Genomic DNA, 24,878 nt, shown 5'->3' with positions numbered 1-24,878 from the left:
TCCTCCCACCTGCCTCCACCTGCCTCCCCCTGACTCCCCTGAGCCCAGGGGCAGACGGGTGGGCTTCCTTGTGTTTCCTCCCTGTTCTGCCGCTCTCCTTCCACCCTGGGGTCCTGTCAGACCCCCTGGCAAGACGGGACTCGGTCCGTGGAGCAGGAGAAACACCACAGTCTGCTCTGGCCTTAGAGGGTGAGGAAAGGAAGCGTCTAACCTTGTAAGGTTAAAAAAGGTCAAAGGAATTTGTGTAAGTCCTTTCTTTTTCAACAATGTCTAGATTTCAAGCCTTTTCTCAGGCCGCAAAATCCTATTTTGAACATTAGAAACGAGATGCTAATTTTGTTTTCCGAGAATTCCCGACTGCCCTTCCCCTCCCACCCCCCAAGTAGATAAAAGCTAAAGAAGCTCTGATGTCGTGTACTCCCCACACCTGCTTCCCCCCGGACCTGTGCAGGGGCCCCCGGGACCCCGGCCTCCCTTGCGGTGGGGTGTGACTGTGTCACTGAGTCCCAGCTAATGGAATGGGTGGGACGTCTGCCTCTTGCAAGCCTTGCTCAAGCAGGGTCCCTGAATGACAGCATGGAGCTCCCCTGTGCATCAGAAACACCCCCTTGGACTGCACATGAGCCAAAAACCAATGTCTATTGTGTTAAGCTCTCGAGATGTTGAGGTTTCCGTTCCAGCTGTGAGCTCTGTACTAATGAAATAGCAGGTCTTTTGTGTGTAAATACAGAGTAAGAAAACACATTGGTACTTTTTCCGCACTGTTACTCCTGTTTAGAGCTGTGCTAAGATGGACCAGTCTCCAGTGGCTCACTCTCCTCCCCCTGGCCAGTGACAGACGTGGCTTCATCTGGGGCCACTGTGCTGCGTCTCTCTCTGTTGATGCCGCTGTCCACAGTTTGGCTTCCTGTGGGCAAATGACTTGCCAAAGATCATCTCTGAGCTCCAGAAGCCCATCTCTAATGGTCTCTGCGCCTGAAACTTCCCTGGAACTCATCCTGTCCCAAAGCCAACCTGTGACACCCCACCAGCCCACCTGCTCTCCTTGCCTTCACCCAGGTGCTCAAGCTGGAAACTTCTTGACCCATCCCTCCCTCCTTCCCATACCCCCCACTTTCAAACTGTCACCACGCCCTGTGGGTTTTAACCCCAAATGCCTCACCAATCCACCGCCTCTGTCCCTCCACCATCACCCCCATCCTGTCCCAGCTGGGCAGTTCTGTAAGCGCCCACCTGGTGCATCCACCTGGTCCTTCTAATCCCTTGTAATTTGTTTTCTGCTCTGAGCTACACAATCTTTGCAAAATTTGAGTGTGATTTATGTCACCCACTCTGCCGCACAGGGTCCATCAAGTGTCTCCTTACTCTTAGAAAATGGCAGCCGTCCACAAAATGACAGCTGTCCACGAGGCTCACAGGCTTGGCCCAACCTGCCACCCCAGCCCACTCCCACTCACCTCTGCATTCCAGCCTCACTGCCCTCCCTTCATTTCTGTGCTTACCCTGCTTGCTCCTGTCACAAGGTCTCTGGACATGCTGACCCCTCTATGTGGAACACGCTGCCCTCCCGACTCAGCATTAATGACCTCTCCAGTGTCACTTCCTCAAGGACACCCGACCCTCCCATTGAGGTCAAATCCTCCTGTTAGAAATGCTCACAGGGCCACATGTCTCCCCCAGTAGCACTTTCTGCACTGTAACTTCACTACAAGCTGTCTTTACTCTGTCATTATTTGATTCAACCCAGCTCCTACCCCAGGACCTTTGCACTTGCTCTTCCCGCTGCCTGGCACGACCTTCCCGCAGACATCAGCACAGCTAGCTCCCTCACCTCGTCCAAGTCTTCAAATGTCATCTTCTAGGTGAGGACTCATTAACAGCCCTATGTGAACAGCAACGCCACCTCTCCTCAGGCCCAGACTCCCTAAGCCCCTTCTCTGGGGGTGACTGTCTTCTAACACACATTTATGTTATTTGTCTCATTTAATGTGTTTCTCCCTCTCTACAACGTCATGCCACAGGGCCAGGAACTTTTGTCTGTTTGTTCACTGCCATATCCCCAACAATGTTTCTAGGTGGAGCCAACTTAACCATTCTGTGCAGTGGGCAGTGTCTGGACCACACAATGCTTTTCAGGATCCACGAAAATGGGTTCATTTCTTTTAAAATCCAAAGGGGAAAAGGGGGAATTCTTAGATCAAGGGAAATGTTTTAATATATAGTATTAAAATATTCATCTTTAAACCAACACAGCTGTAAAATAAAATCTTAATTCTTTTTTTAGAGGAGAAAGAGGCCGGCCAAGGCAAGAATGCTTCAGCCCATGGAAGTAATAGGGGGCTTGTTTCTGGAGCTTTCGTTGCAGACCCTGCCGGCCTTTAAACTTCGGGAGGATGAGCGGCTGGCGAGGCGTGGGGGCCCTGCGCGGGGTCCGGCGCCGCCTCCGCGGCGGGCGGTGCCGCTTTAAGGATGCTCTGCGGGTGCCGGCCGCGGCGGCGAAGATGCAGCCATGACGTCACGGCCCCGCCCCGCGGGGTGATGCTGCAGCAGCAGCGGCGGGCCGGGGGCGGCGGGGCCGGGACCCGAGCTGCGCACGGGGCTGACAGGAGCCCGGCCTCGGAAAGGGATGCCTCCTGGCTCGAACCACAGGTACTTCCATTTCCTCCTGCGCCCTCCGCACAGCTGCCTTGCTTTGTGCTGGGAGCGCCGCGGCTTAGGCCCCAGGGTAATCGGAGTGCCCAGGCTGGGACTGGAGGTTGGCACGGAGACCTTTGTTCTTCCTGAATGTCTAATTAATTGAACTGTAAACGGAGACCCCATCTTCTCCCCTGAGTGCAGAATTCTCCCTCCCAGAGCAGGGTAGCAGCTGGGTGACAGGTTTATTTCACCTTTGCTAGGAAAGAGAGCAAACGCTGGAATTTGCCCCAGGCTTACTCTGTGCTATGGGTGCCGGAGGCCAGTTCCCAGGTCACCTGGGCAGGTGTCATCAGCTTCCGGTTCACCTCGCGGGAGGTGGAACGCTCTGGATGGCCAGCGGCCCCGGTGTAACCTCCCTGAGCATCCCAGGATTAACTTTATGATAAGCACGGAGGATTTGTGCTTCCTTGCCAAGGGTAACATGCTGAGGTTGAAACAGGAGGGTTATAGCAATTTGGTTCACTCTGTCCTTGACAAGAAAAAACTTCTCAAGTCATTTCTGGGATTACCAAAATGTTTATGTTGTTCAGCTTTTATAGGGAAGTAGAACCGGCTGCTAATGAAACTCAGATTCGTTAAGGGTCGGATCAGGACTTTTGGAATCAATTGGTTGTCAGGTAGGGGCCGGATTGCCACGGATCAGGAGAAGTGGCCCACAGTTTAGTAACTAGCAAATACATCCCTTTGAGTCCACAGAGCTCTTTAATGATCTGGGAAGATTTCTTTGAAGTATTAACTTTGAGACTTGGTAGAAGGAAGGGTGGGGGAGGGCTGTGGCCCCATGTGACTCTCATGGTGGGAGCCTGGTTTCAGACAGAGAAGAGGAGAAATGAGGAAATGATCTGAGCTCAGAGTAGGGTAATTTTAAGCATTCAAATTACATGGGCATTGTTTATTTCTATTAATCATTTGCTACTTAATCATCTCATAACACAATTTCAGGGATTTATTACTTGAAACATTCTCTGTATTCTGGAAGCACAGTGGACCCAGCATATAAACTTTAGGGGGTCCAAGAACATGCACATATTTTGGGGGGCTGAGTAAATGATAATATAGTGTGATGAAGATGGTCTGGTGAATATTTGTATTCGTGTATTAAAATTCTATGTTAGTATCTTAACTTTCACTTTCAGGTTTTATAACCTTCAAAACTGTACAGTTCTTAGAATAAACATCCATGAGTAGCTTTTAATAGATGTATTTTTAAATAAAAGTGGTAACGCTGATCCCCAAACTTGAAGGCGAACCCTTAGTGAAGACTGTTTTAGCTCAGGTTTAATTCTGGTTTAGATGTGGGAGAGGGGAGGTAGGTTGGGGGTGAGAGGGTCTCACTTTTGTGAGGACAGGCTGCAGGCTGTGTTTTCAAGCTGGGGGTGGTGGGCAGGTGGCGGTGAAATGGTCTCATCTCAGGTAGAGACATGAGCTGTTTACGTGTCCCTTTTAAGTGGGGTCCAAAAGGTTCCCCTTCTCAAAAATATACTTCCACCCTGTGCTGTTGAAATCTGAAATTGTTCCAGACTGGGCCCATGGCTCTTCATTCCAAAATGAAAGGGAAGATTTCTAATGGATGTGCACTTAAGGTCACTTTATGGGGGCAAAGTGCTAATGGGAAAGAGGGGCGTTGCGTGCCTGAAGGGGCAGGTAGAGAGGCAGAGGGGGACCTAGCCGCGGGGGCACAGGTGGGGCTGTGACCAGACAGGTAGAGTCAGGTCAAACTCTCCAACACACCTGTGCTGAAGGTCTTCCTTCTGACTTTTAAGGAGACAGTCATTCTTTGGTGTTCCAGCAGGTCCTCTATTTGTGTGATCTTAATGAGTGAAGCTCCAGGGACTGCTAACAACCACCTGGGTTTATGAAGGCAAGACCAGCCAATTTTTCTGGCGTGTTTACTATTTACAAGGGCCTGCACTAGACCCGAGAGGTATATAAACAAGATGCTTAGCCAATTTTTTTTTCAATTTTTGATCTAATCTTCATAAATGAACTATGTGTTTAATGAAGTGCTACTTGTCCACATAGTTCTTAGGAACGCCTGCTCTTGTTCTGGAGGTGAGCATGGGATTTTTCTGAGTCACAAGATGAACCTTTTATAGAAGTGAGAGCAGACTGATTCTCTGGTTTTGTCAACCCCTGGCATCTCGGTGTGAAATCCATCTCTTATCAAGTCTTCCTGATCAGCTAATCCCTTCCTGATGGGTTCATCTCTCCCCACCACACTGCCATTATGCCCAGCTGTTACCCATCGCTCCTCTACATGGGTGGCTCCCACTGCTAAGAATGCCTTTCCTCCACAGTTTCACCTCACTCAAGGTCAAGAATTTTCTTTTATCTCTATAAACTCAGGGTCTTAGTTCTCAGTAATCAGCCACATAGGAGGATGGGTGGGTAGGAGGGGGAGTGGATGGATAAATGGATGGATGGATATTTGGAAGAGTGGGTGGGTAGATGGGTAGATTAGAGGATGGGTGTGTGAATATGTAAGTGGACGGATGGATATGTGGATGTGGATGGATGGGTGGATGAGTGGGTGGGTGGATGGATGGATCAGTGGATTCTAAATCCTGCTGGCACATCCCTAAAGTAAATCATTTCTACCACTGACGTCTTCTGAAGAGAAGGAAGACCATCCCTGAGTGGGTAGGCTGGTGAGGGAGTTTGGGATGCAAATCTGGAGTGATGAGGAATTTCAGAGTGATTCATAAAGAAGCTATTGACTAGCAATAGTGCGATGGAGGGCAGTCATGGTAAGTTAGTGTCAGAAATAAGGGTCTCATTCTTAAAGCTTAAAAACTAATTTTTTAAATTTGTTTTCAGTCAGGGTAGGTAATTAGGTTTAATTATTTATTCTTAGAGGGCGTACTGGGGCTTGAACCCAGGACCGCATGCATGCTAAGCATATACTCTACCACATGAGCTATACCTTCCCCCTTAAAAACTAATTTTGAAAGGAAGCCTCTACCACTGATCTTGGTACATAACAGGTATTCTTGTAGGAAAACCTGTCAATGCTCGGACCGTCGGCTCAGGTCTAGAGTCTGTTTCTCAGGACGGACTGCATAGGAAACTTAGGCCATCAGTTTTCTGTAGGCACATGGGGTGGGCTAGGTCAGAGATCAAACCCAAGCCCAGAACTTCCCCGCTTGTGTTTGGTCTGTGTCGTTCCCTCTGATCTTAGGAGCTTTCCTCTTCCTGTGCTTAGTAAAACTGACCTTGGCTAAAATGCACAGGCCAACATGCTAGAATCCACTCCTTTAATATTTACAATCTAGATTAATTTCTAAGCAGTGAAAACAGTCGGATGCCCAGGGGCAGGTCTCCGAGAGGCACAGATTGCAGACCCCAGGGGGTAGGGGACAGAGAGGGTGGGGAGAGTCTGGGAAGGCCTGGGCACCTGCTAATTCCCTCCCCAGGGTGACAGCGTTGCAAAAATTGTTCAAATAAATAATTTGAGGATGGAAGAATATCTATTTCTCACTCCTCCCTGGTTCTTTTTGGCCCTCACTTTTTTTTTTTTTTTTTTAAATTTGTGGGCAGTGTCCCTATTCAGCATGTTGTCTGTGGCAAGCAGGATTCAGGCAGCTCGGTATATTTCTTTAAAGAGACTCGACTGAGAAAATGCATTCATCCAGGTGATGCTGTAAGGAAAGGACTTGAGTTAAACTCATTCAGCTGCTTTTAGGCTCAGACCCCTCCCCCTGGCCTAGGGCCTGGCGGAGTAAACGCACATTTTAGGGAGGGTGACCCCTGCGACTCTCCATCCTGAGAAGGAAGGGCTGTCCCCTGGCCGCACACAAGCACTCAGGGTGCTGTGGGTCCTGTCCCATGCCTGGTCCCCCCCACCCCCGGCTCCCCTGGGGCCTGCAAGGAAGGGCAAAATTAGCCCTGGAAATGGGCCGCAGGTCCTGAAATAGCCCGGCGTCCTTCGGGACCTGGGAGCAGCCATGGGGCTCTTGGTGGCTCCCACTCCTCATGGTGCTTTGCGGGGCCCTCCTGGCAGAGCCTGTCTGGGGAACCGTCCCTTTGCATCTCAGTGTGGGGACCCAAAGGACGCAGCCCCCTTTCGGAGCAGGGAGAGGGTACCGGGCTCCGGTCTCCCTGGGCGGGTGAGCTGCTCCGATGTGAAAGAGAGGCCCAGCAACACCATCCACACCGCAGGCTCCACTCTGGGGGCTCGGGGTTCCCGCCGAGGGCCCCGGCTGTGAGCCCCCCTTCCCCACGTGGAGAGGGAGGGGAGCCACCCGGGCAGATGCGCTCCGGTGGCGGAGGCCCCGGCGGTGACCCCCCCCCCCCCGCCCCCGGGCTCTCCCCGCAGGAGCACCCAGCGGCGCCCCCTACGATGATCCCCGCGGCGAGCAGCGCCCCCCCGGGAGAGGCCCTCTTCCCCGCCTTGGCCCCTCAGGACTTCTGGAAGCCTCCCTTCGCCGGCTACGCGGGGTCCGTGACCCAGCACATCAGCCACCGGGCCAACAACTTCAAACGCCACCCCAAGAGGAGGAAGTGCATCCGGCCCTCGCCGCCCCCGCCCCCCAACACCCCGTGTCCAATCGAGCTGGTGGACTTCGGGGACCTGCACCCACAGCGGTCCTTCCGGGAGCTGCTCTTCAACGGCTGCATCCTCTTCGGCATCGAGTTCAGCTACGCCATGGAGACGGCGTACGTGACGCCGGTGCTCCTGCAAATGGGCCTGCCCGACCAGCTGTACAGCCTGGTGTGGTTCGTCAGCCCCATCCTCGGTGAGCACCCCCCCCCCGGCGCCCCCTCCCCACCCACCTAGCTGCCGGCCTCCGGAAGGGTCCCCCGGGGTCCGTCCCCTCATCAGCGTGCACTTGTAGGAAAGCACAGATACGGCCGGTCAGACCCCGTATTTCAAGTGAGTTTGTCTACACCAGGCTGCAGGCCCGGAGCTCAGCAGACCCCAAGGACTCCACCATCCTGTGCCAAGCTGCGGTTAGCGGGTCCACGCAACACAGCCTGGTGCGGTTTGGGTGGGAGGCCCTGGGGTTTCTTGGGTTCCCAGAAAGGTCGTGGCCGCTTCATGCCTTACAGGAGCCTGAGTGTAAAACCTAAGGAGAAGCTGAGTGATTCCAAGAGTCTGTTTAGCTTTCGTTTTCTGGCTTAGGGTTTTGGTGCTGAATCTCGAGTTTCATCACCATGTTCTTCTGATGCCCTGGGGACGTCTGAGTGCAGGTGTTTCAGGAATCTGATGATGCTCAGTGCTGGCCCCTGTGTCCCGGGGGGACCCCAGCAGTGACCGCTGGCCTGCTCTGTTTCAGGATTCCTACTGCAGCCATTGTTGGGTGCTTGGAGTGACCGGTGTACCTCAAGGTTTGGAAGGAGACGCCCTTTCATTCTTGTCCTGGCTATAGGTCTGTTGTTTTGGAATTGAAATAAAACGGAAAAAAAAAAAAGAGAGAGAGAGAAAGGGAAAAGTCCCCAACTGCTTCCTCTTAGGAAAATTTCAAAGAGTGTTGACCAAAACAGTTACCGAGATCATTTCACTGGCATGATGGTGGGGAGCACCCTGTAGCCTGGCCCGAGTTCACTGTGAAAATAGCTCACTTTGATCATTTTTTAAAACTACTTAATAAAATGTATGTCATCCCTGCTCTGCTTGGTAAAATAAAAACTCTGATCTGAGCATCAAAAAAAAATATATATATATATATATAGGGAGTCTGCATGTGGCTTTTCCAACAGGCTCTGCTTGAGGTTTGATTACAAAGGAATTCTCGGGGCCCTAAAGATTCTAGCCTGAAGTGGTGGCCGCCGGGGACAGCGGGTCTGCGTCTCCTCAGGTGACTTGGTTCTCCGTCTCCAGGGGCGTTGCTGGGCCTCTCCCTCCTGCTCAACGGCAGGGACATCGGCACGGCGCTGGCCGACACGGCCAGCGACCACAAGTGGGGCATCCTCTTCACCGTGTGCGGCGTCGTGCTGATGGACTTCAGCGCCGACTCGGCCGACAACCCCAGCCACGCCTACATGATGGACGTGTGCAGCCCCGCCGACCAGGACCGCGGCCTGAACATCCACGCCCTCCTGGCAGGTAAGGCTCCGTCAGCAGGGGCGAACTTCAAGGCTGTAGGTGAACACCGACGTGATTGAAAGTGCCTGTCTCAAACGATATATATGTATTACATATTATAATATGTATACATATATATTATATGCATATATTATATATAATGTACATATTATATACATTGCATATGTGTGTGTACGTATATATGTGTGCAATATTACATATGTAATGTATGTATGTGTATATATGTGTGCATGTAACTCTGTGTGTGTATAACCACATGTAGGTTATACATAGTTGCGTCTCGGTACTTTTGTAGACAGTCTAGAGGGGGCCCTGAATTAGCCAACCCCGTCGTGGCCCCTCGGAGACGTCCAGAGTCAGGTTCCTGCAAGTGTCTTGTCGCATCGCTTTCACCCCCCGATCAGCACGTGACCTTGTTTGGTGTGTTTCTGCTTAGAGACGCCTTATTTAGTGTGCGTCACGGATCCGTTACTGTTGAACTCACGGCCGACAGGACTGTAACTCGAGCCTGAGCACAGCTCATCTGACTCACCTTTTTTCCCCTTAAGGCACATCACGGGCTGCTGGGGGTTGGTCTGTCGGCACCACACTTGGGGGCCATTTTAAACAGCGATGTCACCCCAAACAAGCACAAAAATGTCGCACCATGTAGACTGCAAAAAGGGACGGTTGTTTACAGTGTGAGAGTTGGAACAAGAAGGCAGAACATCACTCAGCCGGGACCGTGCGTGTTGGGCGACTGAAAATGTTTGCGTTCTGCACGTCTCCGAGAATGATTGCGTATTACATGTGTGTTTATTAGGGTTACAATCCATTTTAGTGAGATTAAATTCAAAATATGGAATCCGTGAATAATGATAATTGACTGTGTGTGTGTATGTGCACGCGCGGTTACACACACACACACACTCACACTCACACCCCTGTGCTGCACTAATACCCGGCACGAGAAACGTTCCCGTGGAAGTCAGGAACGAGGCAGGAGTGAGCACCGAGCCCACAGAGCCGAAGTGATTAGACATAGAAATAAACACCAGGTGTGGAGGGTGAGAACCATCCCCAGTGGCCTCTGTGATTGTACATGTGAAACCTGCAAGATAATTAGTTGCAAAACAGTAAGAGAATTCAGTATGGTGTTTGGTTTTCAAAGTGTTATATGAAAATCAATACCTCTGGTGTTTGCAGTGTTTGCATATAAAACACTTATCTTGTTACAAAATATAGTGGAAGTAAACAATCTCGTTTAAAACAGCAAGGGGGAAGATCTCTGCAAATCAAGGGAAAGACGCCACAAGCCGTGGGCGGGACCTGAGTGAAGAGGCGGGTTGGGGGGTGCCCGGTGGCGAGATGCAGGGCCTCTCAGAGCTGAAACCCGGAGTCGGTTTTGGCCTTTTCCTCCTGTTCTTTGTGGGGCTTCGGGCACCTGCTTGACTTCCCCAAGCCTCAGTTGCTTCTTCTAGAAAATGCCATTGTTCATGGCTCTCTAATTACACACCTGGATGGATGTGGGCCCAGGGAACGTCTGCCTGGGTCTCAGCCAGGCAGGGGTTTGGAGGGTAGGAAGAAGGAATTCGTTTTTTTATCTTCTGTAGACAGCCCCCAGCTTATGGGTTTGACGTAATGATTTTTCTGCCTTTACTGTATTGCAAAAGCTGTGCACATTCAGTAGAAACTTTACTTTCAGCTTTGGTTTTTGATCTTCTCCTGGGCTAGAGACATGCCGTTGGGTCCTCTCTTGTGATGCTGGGCTCCCAGTCGGCCCACAATCACTAGTGTGACGAGGGTCCACAACCAGCCTGCCGACCATCCTGCCCTCAGACAGGTCTGCCCTTCACTTTCAGGACCGTGTTCCATGAATGACATGAGACGGTCAACACCTGGTCATACAGTAGGCTTTGAGTTCCATGATTTTGCCCAACTGTAGACTGATGGGTGTGTTCTGAGCACATCCTAGGCAGGCGAGGCGCAGCTGTGCCGTTTGGTAGGTTAGGTGTATTAAATGCATCTTCAACTTCCAGTATTTCCAATTTAGGCTGGGCTTACCAGAATGTAGTCCCATCATAAGAATAGGCAGATCTGCACTCTTCTGTAGTGTATCTTTCTTTTTCCTTTTCTAAAATTGTGTTAAAATACACATTAAGTTTATCTTCATAACCGTTTTTTTTTTTTAATGGAGACACTGGGGATTGAACCCAGGACCTTGTGCATGCTGAGCATGCTCTCTACACTGAGCTATACCCGTCCCCCATCTTAATGATTTTTAAGTGCACAGTTCTGTGGTATTAAGTACTTTTGCACTGTTTATGTAGCCCCATCCACTTTTGTGTGTATCACCCCGTCCACTTTTCATCTTGTAAAACTGAAACGCTATAACCATGAAATAATAACTCCCCAATCTCTCCTCCCCACAGTCCTGGACAACCATCATTCTATTTTCTGTCTCTATGAATTTGGCTACTCTAAGTACCCCATGTGAGCAAAATCGAGCAGTGTTTGTTTTTGTGACTGGCTTATTTCGCTGAGTATGATGTCGTGACGGTTCATCCATGTTGTCGCATGTGTTAGAATTCCTACCTTTTTAAGACTGAATAATAATATTTCATTGCTTTTACAGACTACACTTTGCTTATCCATTCATCCTTTGATGGACACGTGTTGTTTCCACCTTTGGCTGTTGTGAATGACGCTGTCGTAAACGCGGGTGTGCAAATCTCTCTTGGAGACCCTGCTTTCAGTTCTTTTGGGTCTATAGCCAGAAGTAGGATTACTGGGTCATATGATAATCCTGTTTTTTAAAAATTTTTGAGGATACTTCATACTGTTTTTCACAGCAGCTGCACCATTTTACATTCCCACCAGCACAGAACAAAGGTTCCAGTTTCTCCACATCCTTACCAGCTTATTGTCTTCTGGGCTTTTTGTTGGCTTGGTTTTTGGTTTTCTGATAGTAGCGGTCCTAATGGACGTGAAGTGATGTCTCGTCATGGCTTTGATTGACATCTCCCTAATGATCAGTGAAGCTGAGCATCTTTTCATGTGCTCGCTGGCTGTTCATTATGTCACTGGAGAAATGTCTAGTCAGGTCCTTTGCCTGTTTTTTGAATCAGGTTGTTTGTTTCTTTGTTGTTGAGTCAATGTTTGGTTATCACTTCAATCATTAAAAAAAATAATCAAGTTCTCTCAAATTTGACTGTGATTGAGGGTCACAAAATAGCAATTGTTTTCTTCCAAAGGGGTGGGGGGAGCTAATTAGGACCATGAACGTAGAAAGTTAAGAATAATTGGGGATGGGGGCTGTGGACATGAGGTTAAAGGCCGGTGAGGACAGTCTGGGTGAAGGAAGCTCTACAGAGGAACCACTGAATAACTAGATTCAGGGTCATGTCCCACCGAGGGACATGCAGAAGGTTGGGTCCAAGCCCAGGCCTTTCCATAGACGATTCTGTCCAAGGTCAACCTCTGATACTCCCGGGTCTCCCCAAGCGGAGGGCAGGTGCCGGAGAGATGCAGGCTTCTCTGCATCACCAGGACCAAGCTGAGAGCAGGCGCCTCCCCGCCAGGAGCCTGGTCAAACTACAGCTGGACCCAAAAATAGAAGCCCATCAGCTGCTTCGAGCGGCGAAGGGGCTGGGCGGGCAGGGCTCGGGGGCCGCCGGGCCTTGCACTCGCGGCTGGAAGCTCCGCGCTGGGCAGGAGGAAGCAGCACGTTCTGGAGGTGAGAATGTCGGTGACCCCTGGCTGGGAGCAATGAGACCTCACCCGCGTTTTTACGTTGTGCTGCGTGAGCCGCTGGCGTTGGCCGGGTCCCTGAGGCCGTGGAGTCAGTGAGTGAGAACCAAGGAAAGAACCAGGTTCCTCCAGCTCTGTGGTTCCCGATGGCTCGATGGCCCGGAAAGCCGGCCACTGGGGTGACCCGCTAGGGGTGACTTTCTTAATGGTGGTTGTGCCCAAGGACGGTGTCACCAGGTGAGCAAGACCAGCACGGCTGTGCAAACTCCCGGGTGTATCGTGCAGTGGTCCACGTGCTGGGGACGAGGTCGCCCCTGCTAACGCAGCGTTGACGTTGGGGGCAGTGGGTCCTGGAATGGGAGAGGTGACCTGGTGTCGACGCTCATTTTTGGTATTTCTAAAAGGCCATGTAAAAGGGGAAGAGAATGTGAGCAGGCAGTTATCAGGCCCCAGGAGGCAGCCCTCGAGAGCAGGGGCCCCCCAGAGCCCTATTCTCTTCTCCTTTGTGTTATGGGGAGTGGGTGGGACATCTCGGTCCTTGGAGTAGATTTTGCGAGTCAGGTAAGGAGGGAACGCCTTCCTCCAGGCTTTCTTCCCTGCCTGCGCGGGCGTTGACCCCTGCTTCTCTCCCCAGGCCTCGGAGGAGGGTTCGGATATGTGGTCGGGGGGATCCACTGGGACAAAACCAGCTTCGGGAGAGCCCTGGGCGGGCAGCTGAGGGTCATCTACATCTTCACGGCGGTCACCCTGAGCATCACCACCGTCCTGACCCTGGTCAGCATCCCCGAGAGGCCCCTGAGGCCCCCGGGCGAGAAGAGGACGGCCATGAAGAGCCCCAGCCTCCCGCTGCCCCCCTCCCCGCCCGTCCTGTGCGAGGAGGGCACTGGCCAGACCCTCCCCTGCCACGCGGCCAGCAGCCTGTACGCCAGCTTCTCCAGCCCCATCTCCCCGCTCAGCCCCCTCACGCCCAAGTACGGCAGCTTCATCAGCAGGGACAGCTCCCTGACCGGCATCAACGAGTTCGCCTCATCCTTCGCCACGTCCAACATAGACAGCGTCCTCATTGACTGTTTCACGGGCGGCCCCGACAGCTACCTGGCCATCCCCAGCAGTGTCCCCAGACAGCCCATCAGCGTCAGCTTCCCCCGGGCCCCCGACAGCTTCTACCGCCAGGAGCGCGGCCTCGGGGAGAGGCGGGAGGCCGCCCTGGCCGCCGGCCTGGACGGCGACGTGCTGAGGGTGGGCTCCCTGGACACGTCCAAGCCGCGGTCGGCTGGGATCCTGAAGAGACCCCAGACCCTGGCCATTCCAGATGCGGCCGGAGGAGGAGGCCCCGACACCAGCAGGAGAAGGAATGTGACCTTCAGTCAACAGGTAAAAGCAAATGTGGGAGGGCACCGTGCGCCACCGCCCCCCATCAATTAGATGGCTGGGAGGGAGATTGCCAGCCCATCTAGATGACGTCCGTCAGGAAGGACCTGGGTCTAAAGAGACAAGCCCCAGGACACCCTCACCTCACATCCTTACCCAGGGTCGGTGGAGGAGTCTGTGCCCACCGTGAGCCCAGAGGGCGCCACCCAGGCCTCTGCTGGGAGCTGGGCGGCGCAGGGCAGGTACTTGTAAACACCCTTGCGTTTGCCTGCCGTGAGTCTGTTGCAGCATCCGACCCATTTCGGTCGCTTCTGGTCTCCCCCCCACCATGTCCACAGCCCATTTTGGCTACATGCGCCCAGTGCCAACCAAACTGTCTTCCTGATGAGCCCAGGCAGATGTTTCCAGGGCCTCCGTCCTCCCCACCTCCCTCTCCGGGTGGGCAACCTTAACCAACCAGCCCAGAGGCTGTCAAAACTCTGGATCTTCAAAGGCACCAGCATGTTCTGGGAAGACAGACCGTCTTCCGGAAAGGCTGCTGGTGGTGTATGCCGTATAGGCCAGACTGACCAAAAGGCCATGAGCTGATACATGGGATCTGGGTTGTTTCAGAGTCCGTGATCTGGAAGAGGTTACTTTAAATAAAAGGGAGTTATTCTCTCATTTAAAGCAGAGGTAAGGGTTCTACGGCCCACCTGCCCTCGGGGGCGTCCAGGGTGCTTGGAGCTTCCTGAGCAGGAATCTGTGACCCGTGTTCAACCTGCACAGGCTCCCACGGGGGGGGGGGGCGGCAGTTCTGGGGGCAGGTGCCCTGGCCACACCCCTTGGACACATCTGTCGCGTATCCCCCCAAGGGACCCCCTGATTTTGTGGGGGGCCGCTCGGAGACATGTGGAGGTGGCTGCCCGTGTTCTCCTCCTTGTTAGATTCTTAAGCACGACCATGCCTCCTTCGCGTTACTGCCAGCCAGTCTTAGTGCCACTTTTATCGCATCTTCGGGTCCGTGTCGTCTCACTTTGAGGAGGCACTCTGCAAAGGTAGGCTCCAGTCCTGCAGGGAAGTCCTCGGGCCCCCACGGGCAGCACCATGAGCTCTGATCTGGAAAGCGTTTGAAGAACCAGAGATCACTGGAGGGTTAGGAAATCCCATCATTGGCAAAGGAAAGCGGTTTCTCTAACTGCTCGAGCCAAGCGCACAGTCCTTGATGACACCAGAGCAGTGAGTTCCTCGAGCCTTTTGTCAGTACCAGTCATCCTGTCCTGTTTCCAAAAATTCCATCTGGCTTCCAGACACAGTTGTTAGATTATGGTTGAATATCTCTTTTAAATCTCTTTAAAAATTTCCATTCTCGAATCAGTTCTTTGAGGAAAGTGAAAACCTTGAGCTAAATATAATACATCCAGGCTCAGTGGGGACGTAGGTGTCAGTTTAAGTCTCCCTCGGGCAGCCATGGGTGACAGGCTCTGTTGACACGGCTCCCCTGGGAGCCAGCATCTGGGCTGTTTCCGTCCTTTTAACATTCCCATCCGGAACATCCAGGTGCCGCTCCCCCGTGGAGCCAGAGTAAGGTGCTGTCTCTTCTCTGGAGGCATCTGCCTTCCAAAGTGATTCGTTCACCTGCCTGGTGTCTGCAAAGGGGCCTCGAGATTCCGGGAAGAGGCAGCTAAGCGACGTGTGAGCGTATTTGTCAATGGAACGTTGCCCCTGAGCCCTGCTGGGTCCAGTTCCCTTGCCGGTGACACTGGGCCGTCTGGGCGCATGGCGAGCCTTCGCCGTCATGCCCTGCACCTGCTCCCTTGGCCGCCCTAACCCCAGTGTAGATAGGAGTCCACGTGTCCAGAGAGAAGTTTGAACAGACCCCAAATCACCTTCAAATCAGTCTTTTACATCCTTTCTTATGGAAAAGACAGGCTTCATCATGCTCTGAGTTGAACTGACCCGTATTTCTTTTCTTTCAACTGCATTTCACATTTGGCAAAGTACAAACTTCCTCCCTATGGCCAGAAGGCCGGCACAGGAGGGAGACTCGATTCTCCGCTGCTCCCGTCACTGCAGGGATGAGCTGGAGCCCTTCTCTCCTTTGGGTGGTGCTGGGGCCCCGTTAACACCGTCCAGGAAGGCAAACCTTCACAGCTTCTGGGTCTGCATCTCCGATTGACTTTCTCACGGGAGCAAAAGACACACTTCTGCAGGGTGGGGAAGCCGGGGTTGGATGCTCTGACCAGGGACTTTTGGGGCTTCCCTTACAGGTGGCAAATATTTTACTGAATGGTGTGAAATACGAGAGCCAGCTGACGGGCTCCGGTGAGCCCACGGGGCGGCCTCTGTCCGTGAGGCACCTCTGTGTCACCATCTGCAACATGCCCAGGGCCCTGCGCCACCTCTGCGTCAACCACTTCCTGGGTGAGCTCCCGGCAAAGCCTCCTGCGTGTCCCGTCCCGCTCGGGCGGCCCTGCGTGGGGGTGGGGGTTCCCGCCCGGGGCTCGGGATCCCGGACCCCCACTTCCCAGAGGCTGGTGGGGGGACCGGAGGGCTTTGCTCCAGGAGAAGCCGGAGAGGTGCCTGCTCGCGGCAGCCCCAGAGTAAACCAGGTGTTCCTGAGAGCAGCCTCCTCCCGCGGCCGGACACCTGGGTCTCCGCGGAGCCCGGGGCCTCAGGACCAAGAGCTCTTCCAGCAACTCGCAGTTAAGGGAGGGATGGCCCTTCCCCACCGGTGGGAGTGGGCCCTGCCGCCATCTCCCCCTTAGAGCTGAGACAGAGCCACAGGCAGACACGTCCGTCCGTCTGGTACATACGTCTGGGGCTGGTCTCAGGTTCACAGGCCCTGCCTCCGTTCAGGACTGAAAAGCCCCAATGTACATTTCATTGCCTTTGACATCTCTTTGCTGTTGGGTTGCTGAACATCTGAGGATCTTTGAGAATCGGAGATAATCCGGGGCTCTCGAGCACTGCGGGATGCACACCAGAATGACTTTCTGGAAGCCAGTTTGGCAACACAAGCAAGAATCTCAGAAACGCCCGTAACTGTTACCCCAGTGTTCCTATGTGGCGTTCTGTGCCAGGATGCAGTAGGGGGTTGCATCAGGATTACATGTGCGGGGTGCTTATCACAGTGTGACTTATAATAGCCGAAGCCTGAGGAGTTGGGAAGGTGTGAGTGTCCCACAGTGGGAGTCGGGGTAAATATATTAGGGGGTCTCCACATTGTGAAATCGTTTACTGCCATTGAAATGAGGCTGTTTAAGAATTTTTAACAGCGTAAGAAGCAGGCATGATCATTATTGGGGTTCAAGAGGCCAAGTAAACCCCACCTCCTTCCTCTGTCAGAGAGGAAATTGGCTCGCAAGTCAGAGGCGGGAGCGCTGCGGTTTTCTCGGTAACAGAGCAGGTTGATCTGCATCCACACTTTCACTCCCTAATGTGCCCCCCCCCCCGTAAGCAGGCGACCCCTCCCCTGCCCTGTGGCTGGAGCCCCTCCCACAGACTTTGTCTCCCCTGAAGAAGAGGACAAGGAGGTGGGGGGCTCCCTCTCCTCATGGCAATAACGTTCAGAGAGAACAGAACACAAAACCTTCACGCAACAGAGCCTGTTAGAATATGTATTTACTTTTCAAAAGGCAGGGAGGAAACCTACAAAATTTTAACAGGTAAAGTCTTCTCTGGGTGGTGAAGCTACAGGTCGCCTCTTCTTTTTTTGGTTTGTTTGGTTTTGGTTTTTTTCGTTTTCATATTTTTTAACTGAAGTACAGTCAGTTACAGTGTATCCATTTCTGGTGTACAGCACAGTGTCCCAGTCATGCGTATATATACACACACTCATTTTCATATTCTTTTTCATTTAAGGCTATTGCAAGATGTTGAATATAGTTCCCTGTGCTGGACAGAAGAAATTTGTTTTTTTAATCTATTTTATAGAGAGAGAGGTTAACATCTGCAAATCTCAAACACCCAAAAGATCATTTGTTTAAGTTTTGAATCTATGAGTCGACTTTGATCACCGGTCAAACGCATGTGCTGCTGGCTGAGGCGGGGCCGTGCGCCCGCGCCTGCCCCCGGTCACGGGCCCTTCTCCCTTCCCAGGGTGGCTCTCCTTCGAGGGGTTGCTGCTCTTCTACACGGACTTCATGGGCGAGGTGGTATTTCAGGGCGACCCCAAGGCCCCGCACACGTCGGAAGCGTATCAGAAGTACAACAGCGGCGTCACCATGGGCTGCTGGGGCATGTGCATCTACGCCTTCAGCGCCGCCTTCTACTCAGGTACCCGGCGTCCGGCGCAGCGGGGCGGCGACCTCGTGGGGGTGATAACGGCCCTGGCCGGGGGCGGGGGGTGGAGGACGGTCAGTGAGGGAAGGTTGTGTCTTTACAGCTGCAGACACGGCGTCCCAATTCGGGGGGAGAGAGAGCACTGTCTTTTTCTCTGTTATTCAGTGACCTGCAGGGGGTTAGCTGGGCGCACTGCCCTGTGCTGGGTGGCGGGGCAGGGCCGGGTGGGGACCGGGCGTGTGTCCAGACCTGAGCAAGCTGCTGGGCAGAGAGGGCCAGACTGGTGAGTCAGGGCCAAGTAGAGGCCCAGGGATGAACCGTGAGGCCACCCCCACCTCCCCAGTCCTTCCCCAAGAGGGACCGGAGTGGGGAGGGTGCAGGTGAGACCACAGGGGCCAGTGGAGTGAGATCGTGGAGCACGTGGGGTGGGCCGGGACGGAGTCCAGGGTGACCCTGAGGTTTCACCCGGGGTGACCACAGACACAGGGATGCTGTGCTGAATTCCTGCTGGTTCCTGGGGCGTCCAGTGGGGAGCCTGCCTGGTGGTGTGCAGCCTGCAAACTTCATCTCAGGGGCCCCCCACCTTTTCTGTACAAGGCCCCCGAGTCCACCCTTTGGCCTTTTAGGCCACAAGCTCCACTGGGGCAACTGGTGCTGCCCCAGAGGCTCAGAAACCGCGGTGGCTGAGACGTGGCGTATGCACGTGGCCGAGTTCCAGCAGCATGTCACTCAGCGTCACAGGGATTTGTTCCTTTCTTTTTCTTTTTGTTTTTCCTTTTGTAGTTTGATCGTTTTCTTTTGTATTAGCTTGATTTCTTTTCTTCTTGGTTTCTGTGACTCTTGTATGTTTTTGATTTGTGGTTATCCTGTTTTTCAAGAATGTTAACCCCTTACATTTGCTTTAGACTGGTAGTCATTCAGGCTCAAACACATCCTAAAAAGAATGAGAGAAGTAACCTACATTTTCTTGCCCTTCTCCCACAGCTGATGATTTTGAATTTGGTGTCATTTTCATGTGCCACAGTATTTGTCTTCTCTGGATGTGTTTTGACTATTTAAAAATATAAAAACCATTCTTAGCTCCAGGCGGTACAAAAACAGACTGCCGGCCGGACCCATCCTGAGAGCTGGGGACCGCGGCCCCCGGCTGTGTTTCTAGCCTGTTAGTGAGTTCCAGCGCCACAGTCCAGGACCAGGACTCTTGTGGGGGGGGTGGGGGGACCGTCTTAAGAAAGAAGCTCTTGGCTCTCCCTGGCTGACCCCGGGGCCCTGGGTGCCGGGTTCTCCCACGGCTGGGGCATTTGATGCTGAGAGGGGCATGGTGTGGAGTCTGAGCTGCCAGACAGAGGTCCCCCTGCTCCCCTGGGCCCCTGCGTGGGTCTCCAGGCCAAGGGCAAGCTGCCTGCCAGCCCCAGAGTCAGCCTGGAGAAGGTGGCCGCTGCCTCGGGATGGGGCGCCGCTCACCCTCCCATCTGGCCCGCAGCTATTCTGGAGAAGCTGGAAGAGCACCTGAGTGTCCGCACGCTGTACTTCATCGCCTACCTGGCCTTCGGCCTGGGGACCGGGCTGGCCACCCTGTCCAGGAACCTCTACGTGGTCCTGTCCCTCTGCATCACCTACGGGGTCCTGTTCTCCACGCTGTGCACTCTGCCCTACTCGCTGCTGTGTGACTACTACCACAGCAGGCAGGTCAGTGCCCCGCTTAATGGCTTCGGGTCCCCGAAAAGGGCACCGCCCAGCTTTGGGAGCAACTCCACGGGGGCAGGGTCCCCGGACCCGCTGCACGGCTCGTGGGCCGCGTTCGAGCGTGCACATTACCGGGAAGCATCAGCAGAGCGTGAACCCGGGCAGGTAGCTGCCCACCCAGGGAGCTGGGCGGTGGGGAGGGCGGAGGGGGTGGCCCCCCCCGCGGGTCCCATCTGCCAGGCTTCGGGGCCACCTGTGAGTACGGAGCCTCAGGGGAGGGAGGGAGGGCGGGAGGCTCTCACCTACAGCACCAGAAGCTCAGCAATCAGGATCAATGATAATATGTCAACACGGTATCTGTGAAAATGAGAATCAACGCCCAGAGCCCATCCTGAAGTGAAGACAGGACGAGGGACAGGGCCACCCAGGTCTCGGGGCTGGGGGGGAGTCAGGAATACGGAGCCTGTCTTCGTGTAGAATGCTGGCATTTCGCTCAGCATGACTTTCCTTGAACAGCTTTATTGGGGCAGAATTCACCCCAACACTGCACATTCAGCCATTTCGGGTGACAGCTTGGTGGCTGTCAGTGTATTCACAGGGGTGGGGGACCATCGCCACCATCAATTCTAGAACACTCTCGTCACCCCGAAAAGAAGCCCCTACCCATTAGCCATCACCCTCCAGTCCTCCTCTCCCCTCCCCAGCCCCCGGCAGCCGCTGATCTCTGTGTCCGCGCACTTGCCTGTCCTGGGCATGTCTCATCAGTGGGACCAGATGATCCGTGGCCTTTTGTGTCTGGCTCCTCCCTGCCTCACATTGTCACGGTTCATCCACGTGGAGCATGGGTCCCTGCCTCACCCCATCTTGTGGCCAAATAACGTCCCCATCATTGATGTGTGGCAGTAACTTTGAGATTTTAAAATACTACATTCAAAGACCACCTTGATAACCGGCTTTCTCAAAGACACTTTAACTTTGGATTCAAATCTTTTTTTTTTCTTTTAATGGAGGTACTGGGGACTGAACCCAGGACCTCATGCATGCTAAGCACATGCTCTGCCACTGAGCCACACCCCCGCTCCTGCCCCTTTAACTCTGGGCCTCCATCGCCTCCCACAGCCCCGGCCCCGGGCGGTGCCCTGATTTGTCTGAAGGAGTTTGGAGGCTCTGAGCCCAGCCAGGCAGCCTGAAGACAGTGGTTTTTACAAAAAGTCAAGTGGCCTGGAGCCGCAGCTGCTGCAGCCACCGGCCCCGACGTCCCTGGGACATAGTGTGGTCACCGGCTGATCCTCCCCAAGGGTGGTGCTGAGGCAGTGGCCCTGTGAGCCCTGCAGGCGACCTGAGTGTCACTGCCCCCTTGTCGGCTCCCTGCAGCCTGGAGACCCCTTCCCCGGGACACACGGATGGGCTGGTCTTTGGCGAAGGGCTGCCCTGCCCCGTGGGAGGGGACCCAGGGCCTCGGGCCACTCCACCCGGGTTGGGTTGGAGCTGACCAGAAGCTCTGGCCTCTGTTGCCTGTTGAGGCTCCTGCACACACGGGTTCCTCCTGGTCCCTGCTGGGCTGCGGGCTCAGGGTTCACCGTGTCCTCCCAGTTCACAGAGTTCGTGGGGACACAGCCCCGGGGGGTGTCCAGCAGCATCCCAGAGGTGGCCACAGTTACATCTGCACACAGGACCCGGCCGTGCTGGCCCCTGGGCGTGCCCAGCAGCAGTCTGTGGGTGAGGGTGGCCCACACAGGGGGCAGACTCACTCCCACCGCCCTGGCAGCTCTGCTCCAAGACCACGTTCCACCAGCACCCCCGGGGCCCCCAGGGGTCATGGGTGAGGATGGAGGGAGAGTGATGTGTCCCAGGTGGAGCCGGGGCTAGAGGGCCCGGTGCTGCAGACGGTGCCTGGATCTCTGGTGGGTGACGTGTGGCAGGCCTTGTGGCGACAAGGGTTAAGAAAGGGGACGAGCTTGTGTGGGGGCAGGCGGGCGCTGTTTCCTTTAGGGAGAGTGGGGGGTGGGTATGGGCAGGGAGAGCCTCGTGCGCCCGGCCATGGATTCCATTTCTTGTGCGTCCTCTCTGAACACAAGGGTCAAGTCGGGGCCGGGCCCCCCGGAGGCAAGCGGGCTGGGAAGGCCCGCTGACGCCCGTCCCCGCTCAGTTCGCAGGGTCCAGCGCGGACGGCACGCGGCGGGGCATGGGCGTGGACATCTCGCTGCTCAGCTGCCAGTACTTCCTGGCCCAGATCCTGGTGTCCCTGGTGCTGGGGCCCCTAACGGCGGCCGTGGGCAGCGCCAGCGGCGTGATGTACTTCTCCAGCCTGGTGTCCTTCCTGGGCTGCTTGTACTCCTCCCTGTTCGTCGTTTACGAAATCCCTCCCGGCGACACCGCCGCCGAGGAGCACCGGCCGCTCCTGCTGAACGTCTGACGCCCGGGTCTGGGGCAGGCGGGCCGCCGAAAACCAAGGGGTTTAACTATGTGATCAAACAATAAAGGGCAGCAGCAAAGCCCGCGGTTTCCAGTCGTGGCTCCCCCGAGGGGTGAGAGGTCACGGGAGGGGCTGCGAGGATCGCTGGTGCACGTGTGCAGAGCCGGCTGCCGCTCTGCAGCCCCTCCCACCCCCACCTCCCACCCTGAAGACCCTTGGCAGCGTCTGAAGTTATTCTCCGTAGGCACGGCTGCGGGGGGGGGGGGGGGCCGCTGCCGCCCACGGTGCTGAAAACGGCCCCCAGAGCACAGGGCAGCCACCCACAGCAGCTACCCGGCCCCGCGTGTCCACAGTGCTGGGCGGAGGAAGCCTTGTCTAACTGTACGTTGCAGCCCAGAATAGTTAGAGCTTACAGTGCTTTTGGGTCAGAAGGCCTCATTCACTCACTCATTCTCTCAGCCATCCATCCAGCCGTCCAGCCATCCATCCTTATATCTGGCCAGCCAGCGACACGTCCACCCATCCACCCAAGAGACACCCAGCAGTGCCCTGGGGGTGGCAGGCAGTGGTAGGTGCTGGGGATCCAGCTGTGAGCAAGTCTCTGCCCCCAGGGAGCTGACAGGAGAGGAGGGGGACAGAGAACACGCTCATCTGTAGGCCTGAGGATGAAGGTAAGTGCTGTGAAGAACATGGGCCGGGTAGGAGGATGGGGTGATGGGGTCGGGAGGTTGCTGTCCTAGGGAGAAGGGGATGGTGTGTTCAAAGGATCAGATGCTCGGATTACGAGAGGCCGGGTAAGGCGGGAGCCTCCAGAGGGTGGGGCAGGCGCGCCAGGTGAGCGCCCATCCTGCCCTCGGACTTGACCCAGCCACCTGCACCCACCATCTTCCAGTGCCTGGTTATGGATCTGGACGAATCTTCGACATCCTGCGGGTGTCTCGGTCCTTCACCACGTGGCTTCTCACCATCTTCCATCGCTGGACTCTCGAGCTGGCTGGGAGGGCTCCCCGTGCTGGGCGCGCTGGCTGTGCTTGCCCAGGCGGGAGGGACCGGCCCGTCACTGTTGTGCCCGCTGCACTGGGGCCTGGCCCCTCGCCCCCTCACTGCACGGTCCCTATGTTTGGGGGACATACAGGACAAACTGACCACAAGTCCCAAACAGGCAACAGGGGTCCCGGGCCCGTGGCCAGCCTCCATGGAGAGTCTGGTTTATGGGCAGCTGATGTGTCCCATCATCCTGCCCCGACCGGCTAGGGACAGTTGGGTGTAGAAACCACGACCCTCTGCCGGCGACGTTGGCCACCTCCCCACCTGGGCCACAGCCTTCTTGCCCCGTCCACAGCTTCCCCCAGGCCTTTCTCAGTGCCATTGCCTGCTGCCCTCCAGAGCTGAGGTGGCTCCTGCAGGGTCCCCGGGGTCCAGGCCTCCTGCCCTGGGCCAGGAGCACTTGTCTCGTCTGCCCTCACCATCCATCTGCACCCTGCAGCCGGGGAAACTGTAAACAGGTCTGAGCTCATCCTTTCCCTCTTAACACGTCCCGTGGCCGCCCAGAGCCTAAGGGACCAGGTCTAAACTCCTCATGCCCAACCTGCCTCCCAGAGCCCATCACCCTCTGGCCGGCTGCAGCCACAAAGCCCTCTTCAACCACAGACATGCTCTCTGCCTATGCTCAGGCTCGTCCTACAAGTGAAGACTTCCCACCTCTTTTCTGCTCATTGATTTGATTCATCTACTAAGAGCTGTCTAAGATGCCACCTCCTCCCAGCATCCCACCCTGCTTGAAATCAGTGAGTCCTTTCCCTGTGAACCCACTGGATAAATGCCATGTCGTTTTATCCTTCGTGGTAACGAGGTAAGTGAGGCAGGTCTCATTGTCCCTGCTCCATGCATAGGTGAAGCACAGAGAGGTCTGGTGACTTTTCAGAGTCACACAGCCCCTTTGGGCCTCCCGTTAGTCCTATGCTTTTTCTGGGACCCCAGATTTGTCCTCCTCACATTTATCTTGCTCTAGAAGAGCTTTAGATTTTCTAGGAGGTGTTATGTTGGATGGCTGTCCCCTGGTCTAGACTGTTTTTGCCCAGAATGCTCAAATCTGCAAGGGAGCCGAGGAACGGGGCGGCTCCTCCTCACTCCTGGCTTATCAAACCCTGGGTCCTCTTCCTAGAACTTCCTAAGTAAACAAAAATACTTCTACACATGGGAAGGGTTGCCATCGGCCTCTTTTTCCTAAGACTCCACTGAGTCAGGCACTGCTTGGAGACAGTGAGCTGAGCGGAGCATCGGGCCTGCCCTAGGCCGGCTCCAAAAAGCCACCTGACCTTCTGGTCTGTCGCCAGCAGAGGGCCACGGACGCAACCACAGGATCCTAACCGGGAGGCCCAGGACTCGCTGTGACCCATGCCTGCTTGATTTCCACATCTCGGAGAACCACTCTCGACTCAAAAATCGAGCTGTGATGCTGGCGATGGTAGTGACCACTGCTCGCCTGTGCTGAGCTGAGCGCGTCCTCCTCCCATGGCTGGGAAGGCGGCCCCGGGCCCTGAGACCTGCACACTGGTGGCCCTGCTCACGCCAGGCCACACACACATATCCCAGGAGTCTGACTCTGGACCTGCTGCTGAGTGCCTGGCCCCTTCCCTGTGGCCTTGGCCACCAGTCCTCCTGCCTCTG

The 24,878-nt window shown here is 54.8% G+C and overlaps 1 protein-coding gene across 2 annotated transcripts; it reads left to right on the top strand.

The window, feature by feature from the left end:
- Window positions 1-2,531: 2,531 nt before the first annotated feature.
- Window positions 2,532-22,281, top strand: SLC45A1 (solute carrier family 45 member 1). Of its 2 annotated transcripts, XM_074377506.1 has the most exons (9): window positions 2,532-2,649; window positions 7,013-7,433; window positions 7,974-8,066; window positions 8,519-8,743; window positions 13,107-13,846; window positions 16,093-16,246; window positions 17,924-18,100; window positions 19,590-19,795; window positions 21,942-22,281. In XM_074377506.1, the coding sequence occupies exons 1-9, from the start codon at window positions 2,539-2,541 to the stop codon at window positions 22,206-22,208; spliced, it is 2,394 nt and encodes a 797-aa protein (XP_074233607.1). In that variant the 5' UTR covers window positions 2,532-2,538; the 3' UTR covers window positions 22,209-22,281. The 2 variants fall into 2 exon arrangements, with proteins under 2 accessions (XP_074233607.1, XP_074233608.1); XM_074377507.1 differs by lacking the exon at window positions 7,974-8,066.
- The last annotated feature ends 2,597 nt before the right edge of the window (window positions 22,282-24,878 follow it).

Source organism: Camelus bactrianus, chromosome 13 (assembly GCF_048773025.1).
Source record: "Camelus bactrianus isolate YW-2024 breed Bactrian camel chromosome 13, ASM4877302v1, whole genome shotgun sequence".
NCBI classification, from domain to species: Eukaryota; Metazoa; Chordata; class Mammalia; order Artiodactyla; family Camelidae; genus Camelus; species Camelus bactrianus.
This window is presented reverse-complemented; position numbering and strand designations above follow the sequence as displayed.